This window comes from Heloderma suspectum, chromosome 6 (assembly GCF_057233095.1).
Source record: "Heloderma suspectum isolate Gila_16-S chromosome 6, 16-S_ref, whole genome shotgun sequence".
Taxonomy (NCBI): Eukaryota; Metazoa; Chordata; class Lepidosauria; order Squamata; family Helodermatidae; genus Heloderma; species Heloderma suspectum.
In genome coordinates this window covers 61,597,725-61,623,449 of record NC_139463.1, presented here as the reverse complement: position 1 = coordinate 61,623,449, position 25,725 = coordinate 61,597,725, and the positions used below count along the sequence as shown (strand labels likewise).

General features: G+C 47.8%; 1 protein-coding gene across 3 annotated transcripts; it reads right to left on the bottom strand.

Moving 5' to 3' along the window:
* Positions 1 to 717: 717 nt before the first annotated feature.
* Positions 718 to 21,847, bottom strand: LOC146340986 (vomeronasal type-2 receptor 116-like). Of its 3 annotated transcripts, none has more exons than XM_084804553.1 (5): positions 14,955 to 17,544; positions 14,067 to 14,276; positions 11,700 to 11,826; positions 1,307 to 1,587; positions 718 to 909 (listed from the first exon to the last, which is right to left on the bottom strand). In XM_084804553.1, exons 1-4 carry the CDS (start codon positions 15,855 to 15,857, stop codon positions 1,574 to 1,576), a joined length of 1,254 nt encoding a protein of 417 aa, XP_084660679.1. In that variant the 5' UTR covers positions 15,858 to 17,544; the 3' UTR covers positions 718 to 909; positions 1,307 to 1,573. The 3 variants fall into 3 exon arrangements, 2 of the variants coding, with proteins under 2 accessions (XP_084660679.1, XP_084660678.1); XM_084804552.1 differs by lacking the exons at positions 718 to 909; positions 1,307 to 1,587 and adding exons at positions 18,239 to 18,527; positions 21,768 to 21,847 and having other exon boundaries at positions 11,477 to 11,826; positions 14,955 to 15,792; XR_014783807.1 differs by lacking the exons at positions 11,700 to 11,826; positions 14,067 to 14,276; positions 14,955 to 17,544 and having other exon boundaries at positions 1,303 to 2,312.
* Positions 21,848 to 25,725: the final 3,878 nt, after the last annotated feature.

Genomic DNA, 25,725 nt, shown 5'->3' with positions numbered 1-25,725 from the left:
GCAGCCCTTTGCCGTACACCACGGGAATGAGCGTAACAGGTGGACAGGTTCCTGGCCTGCCACAGGGCAAGGCCGCCATCCCGTGTGCGTCCCTACGCTGTCTCCCCGCTCCACTCACATGCCAAATTATGCCAAGAACCACCCACTGGTGTTGTATCACGCCCTCCACAGGCGTCCTGTCACTAGAGTTGCACTCATGCCACTTTCCCTTCCCCCACCACAGGTGCGGCCGTGCCAGGGGCGGTGGGGCAGCTTGCCCAGGATCCGCAGGGGCTGCTGTCGCGGGGCCCAGTGGAGCATCTGCAGCACAGCCAGGACAACCACCACCGTACTCGGAGCCGTCCTCCGCCTCGAGGGGTCCGTGAAGAAGACCAGTGAGTACCTCAGGCTGGCGGCTTCCGTGTTTGGACAGTCCGCTGATTGTTCTCTGTGGAGGCCCTGATCGGGATTTCTCCCTTTTTTCAGTGGGCAAGATGCAGACGCGGCTGTCCCGCCTGGAGAAGGAAGCGCGGGACGCCAAGGGGAGCTGTCGGGAGGAGGTTTGGGGGGTGTCAACATTAGAGTTGGGTTGGTAGCAGTGGGGGGGGGTTGCTTCCTCTGTAAATAGCCCTTTTTCCCACACCAGCACTTAAATAAATATTTTTCATACACCCGCCATTGTGGTGCCCTGCTGCTTTCATCACGTCGCACAAATTGTGGGAGAGATGGGTTTTCTTTCTAGGGAACTTTACTACTGAGATGACGGGGAACACACAGGGGAGATACTTGAACAGGGTCCTTCAGAGCAGTGCGGGGGACTTCTCTTTGGCCAATCGAGTCTCACTGGGTCCTCTCTCCAGCGCAGAGCCTATCCCGCCATCCAAGACGCAATTCGAGCCAGCTCCAGACAACTTCTGTCCCGGCATCCCCCTGAACCACAAAGAAAACTTAATCACTACATGGGGGCAGAACATGGAATGGGGCAAACACAGTGGGAGACGGTAGCACGGGTCACCACCTGGGGCAATCACATCCAAAAATTGGGTGGTGGCCTGAACAGAGGGGGGAAGTGTGGAACTTTCCTTTCTCTAGGGAATCCATACACACAGCGCCATGTGTGATTAGCTAACTTCTGGCCGTGGGCTTAGGGCAAATGGTGGCATCCCCCCAGAGAATGCTGTGGAGCTCCGCATAATACGGGCAGGTTGTAGCGTTGTTCCCTGACCTGGAGTTCTGGTTAACCACCCTCCTGTACTCCTGGCACATGGACTTGGTCTTTCCTCTGCACTCAGTGGTTCTACAGTGGTGGCCCTGCTCAGTCACCTGCCTGGAGATATCGTCAAAGAAGTCCAGGTTCCTGTGGCTGCTATGAAGTTGCTCCTGGATCTTCTGCTCCCCCAAATATCCAGCAAGTCCACTATCTCCATGCACCTCCACGACGCCCCCGTCCCTTGCTAGTTGATGCCATCCTCTGTTGATGCGGATGGTTGAAAGAAGGGGGGCCCGATGCAGCAGATCTTTCCAAAAATGACACACGTCAGGATTTAGAGGGGTAACGGTGGGATCTCCCTGTGGTCGAGGGTCACCCAGTGCTTCACATTGTAGGAGCTTAAGAAAAGAACAGAGGGAAGTAAATATCAGAGCAGGGACTGGCCAACATAGTTGTCACAGTCCAGGGGGGCATCACAGGGCAGCAGCATGTCATGGGCTGGATTTGGAGCACCTTCCACGCAGCTGCAGACCCCCCCCATTAGTGGCTGGGGCCTCTCATGGCAGACCGCAAAAGTGAGACCGAGCCCACTGCCTAGGTGGGGTCACACAACAGAGGAGCAGGTGGGCTTTGCAGCCTTTTCCGGGGGAGGAGAACCGGGGAAGCCGCCCTGACTCAGGCGCCAGGGAAAATGCCATCCCCCAGCGCCATGCAACCAGATACGTGACGTTTCCTCCGCAGCCCGGTCAGCCATTCAGCACACAATCCCCATAATGCAAGACCAGCCGGCTCAGCCCACATTGTTTTCAAAACTACAGGTGTGCCTTGACAGTTGCGGGGAGGGCGGGGAAACACACCCCTTATGTGCAGGGGAATAACACCCAGAAAATTCTGGGGAAGGCAGTGAGGAGGAGACGCAGCCACCTCGCACAGTACACAGGGGCACTCTTGGAGAAGGGACAGCATTCGTGGTGATGAGAGCGGCCGGAAGTCTCCCCAGGAAAACTTTATCTGCGCTCCTCACTGGAGTCCATGGCGGATTTCTCCAACATCCCTACAGATGACAAGGAAATTCTGGGAAAATTTTTCTGGGAAAATTCTGGAGCAGATGATAAAGCAATCCAACTGTAAGAACCTTGAAAACAATGCAGGAATTACTCAAAGCCAACATGGATTTGCCAAGAACAAACCCAGCCAGACGAATCTGATCTCATTTTTTGGTCAGGTCACCTCCCTTGTGGACCGTGGGAATGCTGTGGACATCATATACCTCGACTTCAGCAAAGCTTTCGACAAAGTGCCCCATGATCTCCTGATGAGCAAACTAGCTCAAAGTGGGCTAGATGAAGCAATGATCAGATGGATCGACAGCTGGTTACAGAATCAGAGTCAAAGAGTGCTGATCAATGGGACTTTCTCCAACTGGGGAGAGGTAACAAGTGGGGTACCGCAGGGCTCAGTCCGGGGCCCAGTGCTCTTCCACATGGTTATTAATGACATGGATGAGGAGGTGCAGGGAATGCTGATCAAATTTGCAGATGACACAAAATTGGGCGGGATAGCTAATACCTTGTATGACAGAAACAACATTCAAAATGATCTTGATAGGCTGGAGTGCTGGGCAGAAAACAGCAGAACAACATTTAAAAGGGATATATGCCAAATGCTACACCTAGGGGGAAAAAAATGCACATTTACAAGATTGGGAATACATGGCTCAAAAATGCTACAAGTGAAAAGGATCTTGGAATTGTTGAGCCAATGATGTGATGTGGCTGCAAAAAAGGCCAATTTTATTTATTTATTTATTTCTATACCACCCAATAGCCAGAGCTGCTATTTTGGGCAGCATTAATAGAAGCATAGCTTCCAAATCCAGGGAAGTACTAGTTCCTAGGAGTGTACGCTTACCTGGTTCCTCTGGGGCCATCCGCGGTTGGGGGGAGGCACTCCATCCCTCCCACTGGAATCCTCCCTGGCCAGCTCCTCTCCATGGCAACTCTGTGGAGCTGCTGGCTAGGGCCTGCCGCAGCCAGAATTCCAGCCGCTGCTATGCCGGCTGCCATTTGCGTGGTTCCCAGCCGTGATAGTCTACGTAAGTAATTAAGGGTATGGATCACTGCCTTGTTGTGGCGAAGGGGCTTGCGTAACTCAGTGAAGCCATAAGCTATGCCGTGCAGGGCCACCCAAGATGGACAGGTCATGGCAGAGAGTTCTGACAAAATGTGGTCCACTGGACAAGGAAATGGCAACTCACTCCAGTATTCTTGCCAAGAAAACCCCATGGAACGTATCACAAGGCTAAAAGAGATGACGCCGGAAGATGAGCCCCTCAGGTCGGAAGGTGTCCAATATACTACTGGGGAAGAGCAGAGGGTATTTCCAAGTAGCGCCAGAAAGAGTGAAGCGGCTGGGCCAAAGCCGAAAGGACACTCAGCTGTGGATGTGTCTGGTGGTGAAAAGAAAATCCGATGCTGTAAAGAACAATATTGTTTAGGAACCTGGAATGTCAGATCAATGAATCAAGGTAAGCTGGAGGTGGTCAAACATGAGATGGCAAGACTGAACATTGACATCTTGGGAATCAGTGAACTAAAATGGACAAGCATGGGCAAATTTAATTCAGATGACCATCATATCTACTACTGTGGGCAAGAATCCCTTAGAAGAAATGGAGTAGCACTCATAGTCAACAAAAGGGTGGGAAAAGCAGTACTGGGGTACAATCTCAAAAATGATAGAATGATCTCAGTACGAATCCAAGGCAAACCATTCAACATCACAGTAATTCTAGTCTATGCCTCAACCACTGAGGCCGAAGAAGCTGAGGTTGATCGGTTCTATGAAGACCTACAACACCTTCTAGAACTAACACCAAAAAAAGATGTCCTTTTCAAAATAGGGGATTGGAATGCTAAAGTAGGAAGTCAAGAAATCACCAGGATAACAGGCAAGCATGGCCTTGGTGTACAAAATGAAGCAGGACAAAGGCTAATAGAGTTTTGACAGGAGAACACACTGATCATAGCAAACACTCTTTTCCAACAGCACAAGAGGCAACACTACACATGGACATCACCAGATGGTCAATATCAAAATCAGATTGATTATGTCCTTTGCAGCCAAAGATAGAGAAGCTCTATACAGTCAGTAAAAACAAGACCTGGAGCTGACTGTGGCTCAGATCATGAGCTGCTTCTTGCAAAATTACGGCTTAAATTGAAGAACATCGGGAAAACCACTAAACCATTCAGGTATGACCTAAATCATATCCCTTATGAATATACAGTGGAGGTGTTGAAAAGATTTAAGGGATTAGACCTGACAGACAGAATGCCTGAGGAACTATGGACGGAGGTCCATAACATTGTTCAGGAGGCAGCAACTCAATCCATCCCAAAGAAAAAGAAAGGCAAGAAAGCCAAGTGGCTGTCTGATGAGGCTTTACAAGTAGCTGACGAAAGAAGGGAAGCAAAAAGCAAGGGAGAAAGGGGAAGATATATCCAACTGAATGCAGAGTTCCAGAGAATAGCAAGGAGAGACAAGAAGGCCTTCTTAAATGAACAGTGCAAAGAAATAGAGGAAAACAATAGAATGGGAAAGACTAGAGATCTTTTCAAGAAAATCAGAGATCGCAAGGGAACGTTTTGTGCAAAGACGGGCATGATAAAGGAAAAGAAGGCCTTCTAACAGAGGCAGATGAGATTAAGAAGAGGTGGAAGGAATACACAGAAGAACTATACAGGAAAGATCTGAATGTCCCTGATAGACTTGAGAGTGCAGTCACTGAACTTGAGCCGGACATCCTCGAGAGTGAAGTCAAGTGGGCCTTAGGAAGCATTAGTAACAACAAAGCTAGCGGAGATGACAGTATTCCAGCTGAGCTATTGAAAATCCTAAAAGATGATGCTGTTAAAGTGCTGCACTCAATATGCTAACAAATTTGGAACACTCAACAGTGGCCACAAGACTGGAAAAGGTCAGTTGACATTCCAATTCCAAAGAAGGGCAATGCCAAAGAGTGTTCAAACTACCGTACAATTACGCTCATTTCACATGCCAGGAAGAATATGCTTAAAATCCTACAAGCTAGGCTTCAGTAGTATGTGAACCAAGAACTATTGGAAGTACAAGCTGGGTTTCGAAGAAGCAGAGGAACTAGAGATCAAATCGCCAAAATTCACTGGATCATGGAGAAAGCAAGAGAATTCCAGAAAAGCGTCTATTTCTGCTTCATTTACTATGCTAAAGCCTTTGATTGTGTGGATCGTAACAAACTCTGGCAAATTCTTAAAGAGATGGAGTACCAGACCACCTTACCTGTTTCCTGAGAAACCTGTATGGGGGTCAAGAAGCAACAGTAAGAACCAGACACGGAACAACCGATTGGTTCAAAATTGGGAAAGGAGTGCGACAAGGCTGCATATTGTCACCCTGCATATTTAACCTGCAAGTCGGAATTAAGATTGCCAGGAGAATTATCAACAACCTCAGATACGCAGACAATACCACCCTAATGGCAGAAAGTGGCCCGCCACCCCCCACCACCCCCGGGACGAGACTTACCTTGGGCGGATCTTCCTGGCGGCAGCGGCTCCGGCGGCGCTGCAGCGGCTGCGGCGGCCAGTCTTCTGACCGGCTGCCGCCGCCGCCATTTCCAAGTTAAAAAAACAAAAAAACGTGATAGGCTATGTAAAGATTTACATAGCCTATCACGGCTAGATTTTAAAAATCACTGTGATAGGCTATGTAAATCTTTACATAGCCTATCAAGGCTGACTTAAAAAAAAATGCGCGTACACAAATGGTGGCGGCCATGGGCACCGCTATTTGCGTTCCTTATTTTGCCACATCTTAGTCTACGTAAACATTCATGTAGACTAAGACAGCAAAAATAAGGGGAACTAGGGATGTACGAACGTCACTTACCTTTTAACGAAATTGAATCATGGTGGGGGGGAGGCGCTCCGACCCTCCCCTCTGGAATCCTGGCCAGCCGGGACCGCAAATGGCGGTGGCCATAGCCGCCGCCGTTTGCGTCCCTGCAGGGAGCCGTGATAGGCTATGTAAATGTTTACGTAGCCTATCATGGCTGATTTAAAAGAAAAAAAAGTGCATACGCAAATGGCGGCGCCCATGGGCGCCACCATTTGTGTTCCTTATTTTGACACGTATAAATGTTTACGTAGACTAAGACGGCAAAAATAAGGGGAACGCAAATTACGTAGGTGCTACGCTATTTGTGTTCCCCTTATTTTCGCCGTCTTAGTCTACATAAATGTTTATGTAGACTAAGACGTGCCAAAATAAGGAACGCAAATGGCGGAGCCCATGGGCGCTGCCATTTGCGTACACGCGTCTTTTTCTTTTTCTTTTAAATTTGCCATGATAGGCTATGTAAACATTTACGTAGCCTATCATGGCTGACTGCAGGAATGCAAATGGCGGCGGCCAAGGCTGCCGCCATTTGCGTTCCTGCTAGCCAGCGGTCGGATGTCCGGTTGCTGGGGAAGCCGGCCAGCGGCTCCACAGAATCGATGCGGAGCACAGCCGGCCGGCCAGGATTCCAGGGGGGAGGAACGGAGCGCCTCCCCCCCAGCCAGGATTCCAGGGGGAGGGATGGAACGCCTCCCTCCCACCATCCACATAATCCACAGAAAGGTAAGTCACTTTTGTACATCCCTAATGTATGGCTGTGAGAGCTGGACTATAAGGAAGGCTGAGCGCCGAAGAACTGATGCTTTCGAACTGTGGTGCTGGAGAAGACTCTTAAGAGTCCCCTGGACTGAAAGGAGGTCAAATCAGTCAATGCTAAAGGAAATCAACCCTGACTGCACATTGTAAGGACAGCTACTGAAGCTGAACCTCAAATATTTTGGCCACCTAATGCTAAGAGAAACCTGCCTGGAAAAGACCCTGATGCTGGGAAAGAATGAAGGCAAAAGGAGAAGAGGACAGAAGAGGATGAGATGGCTAGATTGCATCACCGATGCAATGAATATGAACTTGAGGACACTCCAGGAGAGATTGGAAGTCAGGAAGGCCTGGCATGCTATGGTCCATGGGGTCACGAAGAGTCAGAAATGACTTAACGACTGAACAACAACAACTTCAATCTCAAATGCCCAAGGTGTTTGAAACCAGTCAGTCTATTCAAGAAAAGGGATTAAAGTGTTGTTCACATTTTGGAGGACAAAGAAGTGAGATAAGACCATAAGAAAAAAAGAAGAGCCATGCTGGATCAGACCAAGGGTTCATCTAGTCCAGCATTCTGTTCACATAGTGGCCATCCAGCTGTTGACCAGGAACACACAAACACGACAGGAGTGCAATAGCACCCTCCCGCCCATGTTCCCAGCCACTGGTGTACATAGGCTCACTGCCTCTCATTCCGGAGGTAGCACATAGCCCTCCAGACTGGTAGCCATTGATAGCCTTCCCTCCAGGAATTTCTCTAACCCCCTTTTAAAGCCATCCAACATGGTGGCCATCACTACATCCTGTGGTAGCGAATTGCATTGCTGAACTATGTGCTGTGTGAAGAAGTAGGGATGGCCGTGAATTTCTCCACGAATCTTGGGGAGGCCGAATGCCAATGCATTCGGCCCCCCGAAATTGTTGGTGAAATTCTCCGCCCCCCCCCCCCGGGATGGGACTTACCTCCCTCAAATGTCCCTCTTGGCGGCGGGTCCCAGCGGCGTTTCTGTGGCGTTTCGGCAGGGGCGGGGGCAGCGGCCGGTCTTCCGACCGGCTGCCGCTGCCGCCATTACAAAATAAAGTAAAAAAAACAAACCCATGGGCGTCGCCATTTGTGTTCCTTATTTGGTCCTGGCTAGTCTACGTAAAGATTTACGTAGACTACAGCGAAAATAAGGGCAACGCTATTTGCCGCCATTTGCGTACGTGCTTTTTTTTTTTTCAAAGTCACCCGTGATAGGCTACGTGACGATTAATGTAGCCTATCACGGCTGACTTTGCAAATCTAGCCGTGATAGGCTACGTTAATCGTTACGTAGCCTATCACAGGGGCGGGTTTTTTTTTTTTACTTTTCTTGTAATGGCGGCGGCGGCAGCCGGTCGAAAGACCGGCTGCTGCCCCCGCCCCTGACGAAGACCTGCCGAACCGCCGCCGGGACCCACCGCCGGGAGCGACATTCATGAAAGGTAAGTCCCATCCCGGGGGGGGCGGGGGCAGGGGGGGCGGAGAATTTCTCCCTGAACAACCTTCAGAGGACTGAATGCGTTGGCACTCGGCCCCCCAAAGTTTCAGGGAGAAATTCTCCCCCATCCCTAGTTTGGAGACCCTGATTCTCAGTTTGGAGACCTTGCCTCCTCTATCAGTAGAGGAGGCAAGTGCCCCATTTGAACCCATACAATGGATCTTCCTTTTTAAATATATATTCTCTTTGGGGGCAGTATGTTAATTGCTGCCTGTAGCTGCCTAGTGTTAGGACCTACTGACAAGGGGTTCTCTACCTGATCCTGAGTGACTAAATCCACTTCAGCCTTCATTAATGCTAGCATTTGTTTCAGGAGAACAAAATCCATTTAAATTCAAATATCTAAAGGCCTGCCAGTGTTCAGGGCTTGTTTGCTTTGGTAGCAACCAAGCAGAGGGCTGAGGGGGGGTTTGAAGCATAACCAGTTGACAGCTTCAAAGTAACTAGTTATCTGTCAAGCAAGAATTGTAAAATGATACAACTAGCTGGAAAACAGTGTTTCAAGAATGTTAAGACAATTATCAATATCAATAATGAGTAAAAATTGAAAACAAAAGAAATCTGAAATTCAGTATCTAAAAGCTCAGAATAAAATTATTTTTCCCAGCCCGCCTCAAATACCACTAGGAGATTCCTTTCCCACAACGATAAAAAAGGAGAGTCCAATATCCGATGTAAAGCTTTTAATCCCCTCTTGTGCAGCCCGAGTCGGGCTTTGTCAGTCACATTCTCTGCATTTTTTTCTCTCTTTGCAAAAATAAAAATCGCATGCAGTGATGTGTTGATACTATGACAATGTCAGAAGACTTAGTCAGTAAAGTCATCCACCCATTCATATGCGGTTCTCTTCTCTTCTCAGTGCTGTTGTGAGGAAACACAAGAGCACATTTCTTTTCAAAATGGTTGAGGGATCATCCAAGCAGCAGTGCTGGATCCAACCTGTAAGCAGGGTGGGGGACCTCTAAGTAAACCCCAAGTGTAACTTTTCCAATGCAAACTCCATAATTTGAGAGTCAAGTGAGGTGATGAAACTAGGGATGTATAAAAATCACCTACCTTTTTGCGGATGTGATTCTCAGTGGGGGGGAGGTGCTCCACCCCTCCCCCCAGAACCCTCAACGGGGGGCGAGGTGATCTGGTCCTCCCCCCCAGGATCCATTTGCGTCCAACCAATCTGCCGCTATAGGGTACATAATAATTTACATATCCTATCACAGCAGGGAAAAAAAAAAAGACAGTGTACGCAAATGGCGGCAGAGTACTGCAACTCTCTGTTGTTCCTATAATGCATGATATGTAACACTAATTCCTGATAGCATCATGGCTTGATTTTTTAAAGAAAATTATATGGTTGAAAGATATCTAGGAGCAATATAATGCCATACAGACAACCACTTCCAGTTGAGTGGGAAAGAGCAAAAGCCCAGTGAGGAAAGGATCCCGTAGCTTAAGGAATAACTCAGCACTTTCAACAATGATATTGGCCTTCTTACACATGTACTTGACAGGAAACTAGAGTAGCAGGGCATGTTTCAAAGTGATAGACACCCTAAGTCCTTCTCCTGATTACATGATCTTTACAGTTGAGACTGGGCTTCAGCACTATAATGTAGCATTTGGGGAGGAAGATGCAAGCCAGGAGACCAGCCCCAGAGGCCAAGATGGAGAAGACCTCCACAGCTACCATGGACTTCCCCTTGGTGCTCAGGTAGGTGGGCACAAAGGAGACCCAAACACTGCAAAACACCAGCATGCTGAAGGTGATAAACTTGGCTTCGTTGAAGGTGTCAGGCAGTTTTCTGGCTAGGAAAGCCACCATGAAGCTGACGACAGCCAGAAAACCCATGTAACCCAGGACACTGTAAAACATAGTGACTGAGCCTTCATTACATTCGATGATGATTTCTCCAGCCAGGGAATGGAAGTCCAAGACTGGGAATGGGGGAGAGGTCACCAGCCAGAAAGCACAGATAATAGCTTGGGTGAGGGGACAGGCCAGGACAATGGAGTTTGGTAGTTGTCTCCCCAAGAGTTTTCTGGCCATGTTTCCTGGCTTGGTGGCCATGAAGGCCAGAACCACTGTCACAGTTTTTGCAAGCACAGAAGAAATGGCAACAGAGAAAACGATGCCAAAAGCAGTTTGACGTAGAAGACATGTGACCTTCGTGGGGCGACCGATGAACAGAAAGCAGCAGAAGAAACAGAGCAGGAGAGAAAGAAGGAAGACATAGGTGAGGTCTCGGTTGTTGGCTTTGACGATGGGCGTGTCACGGTGTAGAATGAAGGTGGCCAACACTACAGATGTAATGAGAGAGAGGAAAAGAGCCAGAGAAGCTAAAATGAACCCCAGTGTCTCCTGATAGGAAAGGAAGTGGGTCTTCTTGGGAAAACAGTGGTCTTGGTTGCTGTTTGGATGTTGATCTTCTGGGCATGGGACACAGTGATCTGCATCTGGAATGAGCAAAAGTATCTCAAACATGGCATACATGTTCTTTTTGTACAGACAGTGCAGGCCACAAAGAAGGAGATGGAAATGTCAGTTCGCTAGCTGACTGTCCATATAAACGTGCAGCCTCCCTTTTCGTATTTTCATTTTACGTTTCAACAACATATTGCATAAGAGCAGAGTCAGGAAGGGTACAGAACACTGCTTTTCACCTGTGTAGGATAGCCCACGCTAGCAGACCCATGTTCCATATTCTGCAAAAAGAAAAACCTGAAGTGTGTAACTAGAAATTGAAAACTGCTAAGGGTAAGAACATCACCACAGACTGTCACATGCAGTGCCTTCCGAATGGGCAAATAAATAAATAAATAAATAAATGTATATGGCATTTGCTTCAGATGATGCACTTTCTTCAGAGGAGATGTGTTGGTGCAGAGGCTGGAAACTAGCTGACAGGAATCCATATAGATTAAACAAGTTTCCTTGAAATTGGGGTATCATGCTCCAATTGCTAGAACCACTAATCACCGCTTAGCTTCATGTCTAATGCCCAAACAACCGATATTGGAAACATGGTGTTTAAAACACTATATATGGATAGGTGAGCCAAGGCAAGTATTTAAGGATATTACTATTCTTTATTACTTAAATAGAAGGTGTCTTCAGGAAATTGTGAATAGTTTGCAAAACAGCAAACCACCGAGTTATGCAATCCCCAATGGTGGTTTTTTTTTGGAGAAACTGTTCATAGGTTAAATGGCCTTGTCTTCTCCTTGCCCATGATCTTCCCATGTTAACCCTGGTATGCTCTGCAATTGAAAAAGGAACTCAATGCTTGAGCTACCTGTCCAGTTAGAAATCGTCCCTTCTGGGCAATGGTCACATCTGTAGCAGCAAACCGGCTTCCCCTCTGGAACTTTTCTCTGGTGCCCTGGAGAGCACCGTTCCACAAACCTTGCAGAGGGAGGCACCTAAAAGGGGTGAAGGAAATAGTTGAGGTTTTACATGCAAGGGATGTTGCACCAAAATAGGACAGAGTTACTCAGTTTCCCAATACACAATGGATAGGATCACCAGTTTAGAAAGTCTGAATCTTTGCTGGATTTCTGCAGGTTCCTTAGAATCATCGTAATGGAAGCTGATGGAGATATACATGGTCATACAGATGCAAAAACATGAAGCTGCCTCCTACTGCATCAGACCCTTTCTCTGCTTCTCTAGGGATGCTGCAGAAATCCTCCACAGACCCCAGTGAGGGGTCCGCTACACCACTTGCGTCCCTGCTATTTGACGTGATAGGTTATGTAAATCTTACATAGCCTATGGTGTGAAAAAACAGGGACACAAATGGCGTATTTGTGTCCCAGCTCCAAAGTCCCTGCTGTGGCTTTGGAGCTGGCAGGTGGCTCCCCAGAGCCAATGCAGAGTGGGGCAGCCGGCGAGGATTCTGGTGGGGGAGGAATGGATCGATTAACCCCAGCAGCCTCCCCACAGACAGCAATGTAAGTGATTCGTACATCCCTATACCTCGCCCACTTTTGTCTGCACTGAGTGGAACTCACTCTCCAAACTTTAAGACCGGGGCCTTTTTCCAGCCATACCTGGAGATGCCAAGGACTCAGAGTGGGAATTTGCATGCAAAGATAGTTCCTTCTCACTGGACAAGGATTCCTTTCTGCACTCAATAGGCCTTTGGTCTCATCTAGAAAGTAGGGATGGCAGAGAATTCGGCCACGGATCACGGTGAGGCCGAATGCCAGTGCATTTGGCCTCCCAAACTCCGTGGCGGAATGGCCTGCCACCCCCCGCCCCCCCGTGGATCCCCCCCTGGGACAAGACTCACCTGGGGCGGATCTTACGGGCAGCGGCAGCTGCGGCGGTGGCTTCGGGGGCGGTGGCTGCGGCGGCCGGTCTTCCGACTAGAGATGTACGAGAATTCTGCCACGGATCTCCAGGAGGCCAAATGCCAGCGCATTCGGCCCCTCGAAATCGGTGGCGGAATGGCCCGCCACCCCCCTGCCCCCCCGGGACGAGACTTACCTTGGGTGGATGTTCTTGGCGGCGGCGGTTGTGGCAGCTGCGGCAGCAACTTCGGCGGTGGTTCGGCGGCTGTGGCGACTGGTCTTCCGACCGGCTGCTGCCGCCGCCATTTCCAGTTAAAAAAAAAACAAGCCTGATAAGCTAGGTAAAGATTTACATAGCCTATCCCGGCTAGGTTTTTTTAAAAAAACGTGATAGGCTATGTAAATTTTTACATAGCCTATCACGGCTGACTGCAGGGATGCAAACGGAGGCAGCTACGGCCACCGCCATTTCCGTCCCTGCTAGCCAGCGGCCGGATGTCCGGCTGCTGGCGGAGCCGGCTGGCGGCGCCGCAGAATCGCTGTGGAGCACAGCCGGCCAGCCAGGATTCCGGGGGGGGAGGAACGGAGTGCCTCCCCCCTGGCGAGGATTCCGGGGGGAGGGACGGAACACCTCCCCCCCAACCATAAACATAATTCGCGAAAAGTAAGTACCTTTCGTACATCCCTACTTCCGACATGCTGCCGCCGCCGCTGCCATTTCCACGCTTGTAAAAAAGAAAGAAAGAAAGAAAAAGACGTGATAGGCTACCTAAAGATTTACGTAGCCTATCATGACTAGGTTTAAAAGAAAAAAAACACGATGTGATGGGCTACGTAAATCTTTACGTAGCCTATCATGGCTGGGTGGGTTAAAACAAAAACAAAAACTGGGTACTCAAATGTAAATATTTATGTAGGCTAAAATGGGGAATCAAAAAGGGACGCAAATAGCGCACGCGACGTTATTTGCGTTCCCCTTTATTTTTGCCATCATAGTCTACGTAAATATTTACGTAGATTAAGAGGGCAAAAATAAGGAACGCAAATGGTGGCAGCCGTAGCTGCCATTTGCGTACGCGGGGTTTTTTTTTTTTTTTTTTACCGAGAGCCCTCCGCGGTTGGAAATCCGGCTGCAGACGGCTCTGGCCTGGCCAGGCATGGCTGGCTGCTCTGCGGAGCTGCCGTGGAGCAAAGCCGGCCACGAAGGATTCCAGGGGGGAGGAACGGAGCACCTCCCCTGCCACCATCACCATAATCCACGAACAGGTACATGACTTTCGTACATCCCTTCGAAAGACACCTTCCGCTCTCAAGCCATAGAACTGCAACATTCTTTATGGCCCCCATGACATCCACTTCAAACCCACCTCTGTAACCCACACGATTGCATCAGCGTGAAAGGTGAAGTCCTGGTCAGGCGGAGCTTCCGGATCCACCTGTCCAACTTTGGTGTGAGCTAAAGATTCATTTGGGAAGAAAATCCAGTTCACAATATCGTATCTCTCTCCCTTTTTAAAGAAAGAGACTTCATCTCCAGCACTGTTGTTAAACCGGACATTCCTCAAAGAGGCAAGAATCTGAAATGGAAGAGAGAATTATAAACAGGGTAATTGTGAGTGAGTTCTGGTGTCTTCTGACATTCTGTGACTGCCATCAAGTTAGGAGACTGTTTTTTTGTCTTTACTCCATTGTTTTGATGAACACTGAAGGTGCATTCAGATGGCTTCATTGGGCAATTGCTCAAATATGCTTGCCCAGTGGTTTGCCTATTTTTCTTTGGTGTCTACTTGCTACAAGCCATGTTCCTATCTTTGTGTGTGTACCAGAAGTAGTAGAGTGGTGCCATCAAGGCGCACAACACCTGAGGTGGTCTCATGCTGCCTGGCAAGAATGAACATGGGGTAAGGAGGGGGAGCAGCTGCCTTTTTTTTGCTCCTAGGGATGAGGGGTGCGGAGAAGAATATTATGTATTTGGCGTTAGAGCTTGCTTGATTCTTCCTCTCAGTAGCTGCAGTTTTAAATACATGACTATCACAGAAGCACCATTGCTCTCTACTGCCTTTTACTCACTTCCTAGTGCTCTTTAAGGGAGCTGATGGGCATGGAAGAATATCTTTGTGGAATGTCTCTACTGGGATCTTTAGACTGGACCAACAGCCTTTCTCCTAGGTTCGCCATTTGCTTCCAGGATCAGACCACCGAGAAACCACCAAGGAACCTTTCATAACATTGCCAGCTCTCGACAAGGACATTACCTGCCATGGCTGAAGATTCAGCAGCCTCTTGCCTCCGCCTCTCAATGCATGTTTGGATCCAGATGAAGACACAGCATGTAACGTGTGTGCAACGGAATAGACAGCATTGTAGATACTGTAGCTGTAACTGGACATGGACATTGCTAGGATACGGCTCTGCAGGTGCGGTACCTTCACCTCCCCAGTGCAGTTCCTCCATCCCCATAGAGAGATTTCTCCTGATTTCAGATAGTCACAGTTAAATGTGAGTCCCCACCATTTTTGAAGAAAGACATCTCCTTGTGGTCGGTGTGGATTTAAGGCCCAGAGAAAATGTGTGAATAATGGCACATCCTTCCTGTGGACTCTGAAGTGCAAAGCACCATGGAAGTCTTTGGCCTTGTATAAATTCTGTCCTTCCGCAGAAGTTTCCCAATGGGCTGTCAGGATCCAAACCTTCCTAAATGGGACCTTGGTCTTTTCTTCATGAATAGTCAAGAACGCTCTTAATATGAGTACAACTTTGGTGTCCCCAAAGACAATAATCACTTGGGGTTCAAACCAAGCACTAGGAATAGATCCAAGATATGCTTGTTGTACAAGGAGAGGGCTTGTTGGGTCGAACATGTCAGTGAAGGCCACACAGATGTCCTTCTGCTTGAGCATTGGTGTCAGTGTCTGGATGAAATTTTCACCTCTCTCCTGAGTCAAGGCAACCAGCCCAATCCAGTTCCAATGGAAATGCAGGAGTAGCCGGACAAGGCCCACATATTGAGCAATTTCGTTAGTATCAATCCGGAAGAAGGAAGGAAATTCTGTTTTTTTCTCCCTGAGCAGGGTCAGCCAAACCATAACCGAGCTGAAAGATGATATTCTTGTTAGTCTACTGCAGTGAATTTTGTGCTCCTCTAAAGACTGAAACATTTTTAATGGCTCTTAAAATCTTCCTTGGACTGCTACAGCCAGCTTCAGATGCATGAAGCGCTATCCAGAAGGAAGACATCCACTTGAAACATAGACATCTAATATGAAATGAAGCTCTCTTTAAGGTCCCCCCTACTGTGGATATCAACCCAAAAGTCAGGGCTGCCCTGGAGGTAACCTTGGCACAGTTTCTAGCCATTGTCCTGAAGAGGCCCATGTCACTATACTGAAGCAATAGGTCTCTTCGTAAGTGTGGTGGGGATTTAGGGTCCCTCCCTAAAAAGGATAGTTTGGTCATACAGTTCCATTGTGTGTCCAAATCCATTAGGACACAAGAAATGGAAAACGTGACATAATGGTAGTGGGTCTTAATCAGAAACCCTGTATTTTCCTCTACTCAGAACACTTTTCGTTTTCATCCCAAGATGTGTGGCTGAAACACAAGCTCTTTTATATGGAAATGTGTCCCAATACATAACGCACTGACAAATTTAATATTGTTGTGGGTTCAGGTTCCCACAATCACTGGAGAAATTAATGAAATGCATTAACTGACTGCAGCAAAATCAAGAAGGAGTCTTGTGTCACCTTGTTCAAGAACACACGTACAGAAGAAGAGCCATGCTGCATCACAGAAAGGGTCCATCAAGCCCACCATTCTTTTCCCACAGTGGCCAACTAGCTTTCAACCGGGAAGCCTCCAGGAGGACAGAAGTGCAACAGCACTGTCCCATCCATGTTTCACAGGAACAGGTCGACTTAGGCATACTGCCTCTGGTTCTGGACGTAGCACATAGCCATCAGGACTATGAGCCATTTCAGATCCTTTTCCTCCAGGAATAAATCTAAGCCCCTTTTAAAGCCATCCAAGTTGGTGGCCATCACTACATGTTGTGGTAGTGAATTCCATAGTTTCACTAATCGCTCTGCGAAAAGGTCTTCCTTTTCTCTGTCCTGAGTCTCCAACCAACCAGCTTCATGGGTTGACCCCAGGTTCTAATATTTTGAGAGAGGCTGAAAAATAGCTCCCTATCCACATTCTCCACACCATGCATAATTTTGTACACCTCTATCGTGTCTCCCCTTACTCTCCGTTTTTCCAAGCTAAACAATCCCAGCTGTTGTATCCTTCCCTCATGGGGAACAGGGGGAGATGCTCCAACGCCTTGATCATCTTAGTTGCCCTTTTCTGCACTTTTCCCAGCTCGACAGTACCCTTTATTGGCAGTTTTATTCTCAATTCCTTGTCCAAATATGCCAAACATGGAGTTTGCCTTTTTCACAGCGGCCACACACTGGGCTGACACTTTCATCAAGCTGACCACCAGAACCCCAAAACCTTTTCCATATTCAGTCACCACCAGCTCAGATCCCATCAGGTTATACTTGAAGTTGGGCTCTTTTGTCCCAGTGTGCATCACTTTGCATTTGCCTACATTGAACCTCATTTGCCATTTGGATGCCCATTCTCCCAGTTTGGAGAGATCATGCAGATGATGTCTAATGGGTCATTCTTGTCTACACGTCTATTGAAACTCTCAAAGAACTCTAAAAGGTTATTGAGACAGGACTTACCTTTGCAGCAGCCATGCTGATTCTTTTCCAGCAGGGCTTGTCCTATTAGAGTCTCGCTAATTTTATCTTTCATAATGCTTTCAACCAATTTACCCAGAATAAACCTTAAGCTAGCTGGCCTGAGATTTCCTGGATTGCCCCTGGATCCCATTTTAAAAATTGGTGTTACATTGGCCATCGTCCATTCCTCTGTTACAAAGGCTGATCTTAGGGACATGTCGCATACTTTGGCAAGAAAATGAGCCATTTCATATTTCAATTCTTTGAGAACTCTAGCATGGATACCATCTGGGCCTGGTGAATTTATTTGCTTTCAGTATATCCATAAGGTTGAGAACTTCATATCTGGTCACCACTATTTGTCTCAGTTCATCAGACTCCATTCTTGACAACATCCGTTCAGGCACAGGTATCTGTCCTATATCTTCTGCAGTGAAGACAGATGAAAAGAATTCATGCAGCTTCTCTGCAATCTCCTTGTCCTCCTTTAGCAGGAGGTTTGTTTGTGAATCTTTAAGGTGTTGCAAGACTCGATTTTTTTCTCCCCATCCAAAGCATTTTCTTATGTAACAGACCCAGTGCTGATTGGGACTAGTCAAACAATAGCCACCTGAGACTCCTGGCTACAACCGAGGTTATCACGGGGCAGGTTAGCCAAGGTCAGAAGGCCTCCTGCTCTTACCATCCACAATCAAGGCAACACACCCACTGCATGGGGGGAAAGGGCTTCAGAGACTGGCCTCTCCAGCTCAGAGTTCCTGAGGTCTGCAGATCCCCCACATCTCTCCCCAGTTGAATCCCCTTACCTGTGGGATCTTGAAGATGCCCATTACAGAAGCAATCTCCCATGAGGATTTGGAATCGAGACCCCCAATAATGGAGAGCAGTTGATCATGTCTGTGACATTTATAATTAGGAAACATTTGCCCTGATGTGGAGAGCAGAGACAGACTGTTCAAGTGGATCCATCTTGCGATGTTGCTGTGGTCATAGATGCGAAAGCCAAGGGTGTGGTTGGGGAGGAGAATTGTGTCCTTGTGGATCTCCTTCATGGCGAACGCCAAGGCCAGGACTTGCTGGTAGTGCTTCAATATCCTGCAGAGATGGGAGTTATGACGGGAGGTGAGTGAAGATACAATATAGTATAAGGTGGGAGGGAGAGATTTGTTGCTGCTCTGATTACCCAACTGCGAGTCTGAAATGTTTGCTCATCTACTTCAGCTCACCCAGAAATCAACCTTCCCCTCCCCTGTCTTACATGACATCTGCGGGGGGTGGAAGGGTGGCCATTTCTAGGTCATTATGAAACTCTTCACATGAAGCCCAAACATTGTTTCGCTCTGCTTTCCCTCCTTGCACCAAGCAGCCTCTAGGGGCAGGTCACCTGTTCTCCAGTTCACAAGGAAGCAGAGATATGATGGCCAGCCCTCCCCAGGTCACCCCCACCCTCAGCTCGATTCAGAAGAGAAGGAGACTGCAAAGCCAGCTTCTGGCTCAAGACTCTGAAAATCATTTATTCCAAACTCAGATACAAGGAGGACACAAACCAGTGACTTCAGTGTTGGTGGAACAAAGTATGAGGTGTCCTCCCAACCTATTGGTTGAATGCACAAATCCCAGCTTCCAAGTTCCCCTTCTCTGCGTTATACATACACACACCCCTTTCCGCATATTTTGCCTTGCAGCAGTAGATGCAACAGCAGAGCTTGGCTCCCCCAGTCTCTGGACATTATAGTTCCCAGGGTTTCTGTGTCACTACCATAGCCAGACAAGGAAAGAGGAATCGTGCTCCTGCTTAGAATGGGACCATACATAGCTCAGAGCCACAGAGCACAGGCTTTGTATCCTTTGCATTCAGGAGGTCCCAGGTTCAATGCCTGGCTTCTCCAGAAAAGGTAGGAAAGCTCCCTGACTGAAACCCTGGAGAGCCGCTGCTGCCAGCCAGTGCTGACGACTCCGGGCTGGATGGACCAAGGGTCTGACTCGGTATACTGCAGCTTCCTGTGTTGCCATGCAGCCGGAGAAGAACCCCCAGGTCTCTGCTTCTCATTACAGGTTGATGCCAAATTAGGATCAGCTTGGAAGGAGCCCTCTAACCTGCAAGCAAAGCAGGCAAACATCTGTCCCAGATCCCTCTTGTGGACACTTACAAACCAGAAGGGCAGAGTTCTGGTGGTGCTAAACCACTAAAGTCCTGAGTCTCTTCATAATAATTCATGCCAACGGGCAAATTCCCTCCGACAAGGAGGTCTCCAGGGCTGTGATAGGCTTGCAGTTCCTTAGGCCTGGTCGAGAGGCAGGTGGTTCTCAGCATCCTCTGGGTGGCCAGAGGCACCATCCAGAGCAGCAGCAGCAGCAGCGAAATCATCAGCGGCACAGAGAGACCTTCCCTCCGAGGTCAGCGACCAGGCACAACCTGAAGAAGAGCTGAATATACAGGCCCCAGCAGGGGAATTTGAGCGTAGCCAGAAATGATCAGCCCTCAAGTCATCAGACACTGCCCCACCCCACATGGAAGGGCCCAGGACATCTTTATATGAAGGATGTTTTCTCCTGGATTTCGTTGTTCTTGGTTGGGCGGGCAGAAATCCATGGGGGTTCATCAGAAATTACTGTCATTTCCACAATTCCAGACTGGCAAAATAGCCACAGCCCCACAGCACTGAGCTTCCTTTGCACAGTGGAGGGAGGAGGGAAAAGTTTCAACTGCTTCTCTGTGGGGCAGACGGGCTCTGAAATTGGACTTGAGTTGTCAAGTTCTGGCCTTGGGCCTGTGTGGAGCTGAGGACCTAAATCCAAGATGGAGTCCGAGCTTGTGCCAAAGTTCATTAGCCCAGATAGGTGACTGGGGAAAGGGAGGAGCTGGGTGTGGCAGAGTCGTGCTCAGTGATGCTTGGAGCAACCATAGTATGTGAGCTGTGTGTCTAAGCTTAAATGCATGTTTGTTTCTCTTCCGGATGGAAGTTTCCAGGGTTAGCTGAACAGTCCATCTGCTAGTTTCTTTTGACAGTGTACATATGATCGTTCAGATAACATATTGCTGTCTCGGGACTGATCTTTTCCCTCCCTGTTAAAAGATTGTCAAGTTCATTACTCAAGTTTTCTTTTGTCTACTTCAGCTGCCTGTTCAAGTTACTGGCCCACAAGAAACAGCATGCAGCTAATTTGGAGCTCCATTTTCCATTTAAATCCTTGTAGCTATGGGGAAAATAGCCAGTAAAGAACCATCAAGGGAGTTTGTCAAGCAAAGCATACAGATATAGAGTACATTAGCGACAGACTCTGAGATGAGCCCCCTCCGGGCCAGGGGGAAGGAGAGACCGGAGGAGAGAGACTCTGAGGGAGGATTACTGAAGGCCACTGAAGTGCGCTAGTTCACATACAGAGGAGGCCTCAGCGCTGAGACACCGAAGGCCTAGCACTGCTCTTCCGCCTCTCCTTAATGGATCTCCCTCAGACGGAGCAGTGGGAAAATACTGGGGGTTGCAAGATAAAGACAACGATGTCTGGACCTCCTGTAAAAATTCAGGGACTGAGGCAGTGTTGCACAAAATGCTAGTTTTGCCCCTTGGAGGCTGGTTCAATTTGCCCCAAAGAGGAGAGTCAACTGCAGGCTGGGTCCAACTCGATTTTATTCTTTGCAAAAAGTTCGACAAAGGAGCCCACGCTCAAAAGCAGAGTCGACCCTGGGCAACCCCCGCACTACAGTTTTATCACTTAGCCTGTATTCCTCAGCCAACGTGTTACTTTTGATTGGTTGCCAGCGGTTTGCTTAGCAACCTTATCTTAGGGTTACTGTCTGCTCATTCCAGGCATGTGCAGCTCTTACAGTACTACGTGCTGCTTAAGACACATACAATGGCTTTTAGGTTACATTTTTACTACAATTCCCCCCTCAAAAGGCTTTTCTCAAATTTATACTCTCTTTGGTCCAGCGGTGGACTACGCCCTTAAAGGCGCAAACTATTATCGCTGTGGCATTGACGGTTTTCTCTAAACAGCAAGTGAGGCCTAGGACGCCTTTGTTCTAGCTACTAGAATGTTGACAACAAAAACACTTTTTTTTTGAACTTTTGGAACTCAGTTTTGTTCCATTCATCAGGAACCCTTGAAATGAGAGCGCCCTCTTTCTGTAGAGCTACTTGAGTCCTTTCAGGGGTTCATTATTCCAACGGTGACCTTCAGGTGGGTCAGCTTCCGGTGTGACCCTCTCTGGTGCAGGAGATGCCTTTATTCAGTGTGATGGATCCACTTTTTCCCTTTAGCGACTTTCATAGCAATGGGAGTGGTAAGTAGGATCTGAAACAGACCCTTCTGCTCCTGTAGGTGGTTCACCTTTCTAGGACTGGATTAGCACCCAATCGCTGGGATTGAGATTATGCACTGGAGCATCTAAAGGCCAGGATTGGTGCGGTGTCGCAAACCTGTGAAAACAAAACAGACTGCAAAGCAGTAACATGACCTTGAATCTTAAAACTCTTACTTCTAAATTCACATGTAAGCTATCAGCCATAGGTAATATCCAAGGTGGGCGCTTATAGAACGTTTAAAGGGTGTCAATTTAATACTTCCCTTGGGGGTGCACTGTACTCGAGTCAAGGCCGGTGGCCTTTCAACTTAATTTTTAAACAAATTCTAGTGAGCATTGTTTTTAAGGCGCGGTTCATCTTCTCAACTTGACTTGTGGATTGAGGTTTCCAAGGGGGGTGTAGCTTCTAGTTAATTTGTTATGCCTGGGCCACTACTTGCATTACTTGTCCAACAAAATGGGGCACCTGAATTGATTCACTCTCTTTAGGTAACAAGAGCCTAGGGATTATTTTTTAACAGGATCTTGGCTACTGTCTGTGCAGTGCAGTCAATTGGTTTTATCATTACTAGCAGGTACCGATAGCCATGAGTCTGGGGCAACTCTGAAAAGTCAATTTGAAATCTCTGAAAAGGATAGTAAGCGCATGGGCGATTTCTCATTTGAGCTGGGGGCTCAAACATTTTTGAATTGTTTTTGAGGCACAAAGGGCAGTCAGCCACTGTTCTCAGGTCTTGGTCTAACCTGAAGGAGGTGCTATCTGCCTCGGGCGCACCCAAAATCGGGGTGTTAAAGGGGGATGATCCCTTTATTAGCTAACCATAACTTTTGAACTTCTCAATGAGTGGCTTCAAGCCTGCACAGGTGGCTTTCTTCAGAGGATACTGCCTCACGCACACAGGGCTCTCCCTTTTTAAAATAAGATTTTAACTGGTGTTATGCATTTGCTCGGGCAGGGGTTCTGTCTGCCCACACACATGGATCAACATTCTCTAAAATCTGAGTCCCTTTGGCCTCTGACACAATCTTGACTGCTTGAAGGGCCATCTGATAATTTGAGCCCTGCATTATTGGCAGCTGTACTACAATCTGATTATCACGGAAGAAGATTTTAGCTTGCAGTTTTGTTAACAAGTCCTGCTCTAAGAGGGCAACCAGGTGTGCAGATGAAACTACAAAGGCATGTTCCAGTATGTTATTTCCAGTCTTCGTGAGGAGGGGCTTACACACGGGCAATTTAGTGTTTTGGTTTTTTTCTATTTAATTCCTTTTACAGTTACATGCTTTCCACTTTCTCTCGCCGGGGGGGGGGGGGCTTCACAGGGATCATAGAAAATGTGGCTCCAGTATCTACTAGGGCCTCACAGTCCCTGCCACCAACCCTTACTTTTACCTTGGGATTCTCCCGAGCGTTTGTTCGTAGGGTGGTGGCCTTTCAGCTAGACTCCCCCCCAGCCCCGAAGGACCCTGCCCGCATTTGGCAGCCTTCAGGGTGAGTCTCTTTTCTCTTCTCTTTTAACTATGGACAATCTTTCTTCCAATGTCTCTTCTCTCGGCAATACACACATTTATTGAGCCCCGGTCAGCCCTTTCCTTTTCGCCCCCCCCCCCTCTGGTCGCTTCTGTGCTCTCAAGCTGTGGTTTATATCTCTGCCCATGGTGGCTGCCAGCATTGCCTTTTCCTTTTTTCAGGAATGGCACTCTTTTCATGTGCTCTCATGTGCACCATAGCTCTACAAACTTCATGATCTGGGGTCTGATAAGGCTAAAGCAGGCAGTGATATTAAGGCTTGCTTCAATTTAAGAAAAGCCTTTTTTATTTTAATTGTCCACTTCTAGTGGGTAATATTTTTGTTAAAGCTCCATATGGGGTCTTCGCCCCTTTTTATGGCTACTATAGCCTCCCTCTTGTAACAGGCACACTTATCTTTTGGCTTGCCTGTTCTGCAGATCATGTTTCAAATTCTCTGTGCCATGCACCAGTTTTAACTCTTTGTCTTCTCTGCAAGTTAGGCTGCTTGCCATTGCTTCGACAGAGACTCACTTGCTTAGATCTTCTTACTAATCTCAACGACACACATTTGGGATAAGCTTTCTTTCTTTTTTTAAGCCTTTTTGTCTGCTACTTTCTTCTGCCTTCTTTTATACCTTTTTCATATCATTAAAATCTAACACCATGACTGGAAAACATTTGTTTTGTATAGTAGGGCATGGTGGAGCAGATCTAACCATTATACTGCTCCTCTGACTGCATGGTCAGGGCCCATCAAAACCTTCAAAAAGGGTAAAAAGGAGGAACCTGGGAACTACAGACCAGTCAGTCTGACATCAATCCCTGGGAAAATTCTGGAGCAAATGATAAAGCAATCCATCTGGAAGCACCTTGACAACAATGCCGTGATTACTCGAAGCCAACATGGATTTGTCAAAAACAAGTCCTGCCAGACAAATCTGATCTCATTTTTTGATCAAGTAACCTCCCTTGTAGACCGTGGGAATGCTGTAGACATCATATACCTCGACTTCAGCAAAGCTTTCGACAAAGTGCCCCATGATATCCTGATGAGCAAACTAGCTCAAAGTGGGCTAGATGAAACAACGATCCGGTGGATCCACAGTTGGCTACAGAATCGGACTCAAAGAGTGCTTATCAATGGGACCTTCTCAAACTGGGGAGAGGTAACGAGTGGGGTACCGCAGGGCTCAGTCCTGGGCCCAGTGCTCTTCCACATTTTTATTAATGACTTGGAGGAGGAGGTGCATGGAATGCTGATCAAATTTGCAGATGACACAAAATTGGGAGGGATAGCTAATACTTTGGAAGACAGAAACAAAATTCAAAGTGATCTGGATAGACTGGAGCACTGGGCAGAAAACAACAGAATGACATTTAATAGGGACAAATGCCAAGTTCTGCACATAGGAAAAAGAAACCAAATGCACATTTACAAGATGGGGGATATGTGGCTCAACCACACTACAAGCGAGAAGGATCTTGGAATTGTTGTCGATCACAAGCTGAATATGAGCCAACAATGTGATGTGGCTGCAAAAAAGGCAAATGCTCTTTTGGGCTGCATTCATAGAAGCATCGCTTCCAAATCCCGGGAAGTCCTAGTTCCCCTCTACTCAGCACTGGTTAGGCCTCATCTGGAGTACTGTGTCCAGTTCTGGGCACCACACTTTAAGAAGGATGCAGACAAACTGGAGAGGGTTCAGAGGAGGGCAACAAAGATGATCAGGGGACTGGAAACAAAGCCCTATGAAGAGAGACTCAAAGAACTGGGCATGTTTAGCCTTGAGAAGAGAAGACTGAGGGGAGATATGATAGCACTCTTCAAGTACTTGAAAGGTTGTCCCAGAGAAGAAGGCCAGGATCTCTTCTTGATCATCCCAGAGTGCAGGACACGGAATAATGGGCTCAAGTGACAGGAAGCCAGATTCCGGCTGAACATCAGGAAAAACTTCCTGACTGTAAGAGCAATACGACAATGGAACCGATTACCTGGGGAGATGGTGGGCTCTCCCACACTGGAGGCCTTCAAGATGAGGCTGGACAGCCATTTGTCAGGAATGCTCTGACTTGGATTCCTGCATTGAGCAGGGGGTTGGACTCGATGGCCTTGTAGGCCCCTTCCAACCCTACTATTCTATGATTCTATGATTCTAAGGGAAGGGCATTTTCATACATGCAAAGAGTTCCAAGCCACCATTTTTGCATCTGCAACTCCACACTGCATGAGTTTTGGCAGAGTGTGGGGTTTGCCTCTGAGCAAATGGAACGTTAGAACAGTTCAGATTTTGAGAAAGAGCTGGGACACATGGGGCAGGAACTTTCTCAGGCTTCAGAAACACAGCTGGGCTTAGAGGTATCACAGGAGACTGGGGGGCTCTTTCCCTTTCACCTCTTAAGTTAAGAAAATTTGCTGCCCCCCTTTTAAAGGGAAACTAACTTTCGTAGTTTCTCTTTGAACTTTTTGAAGG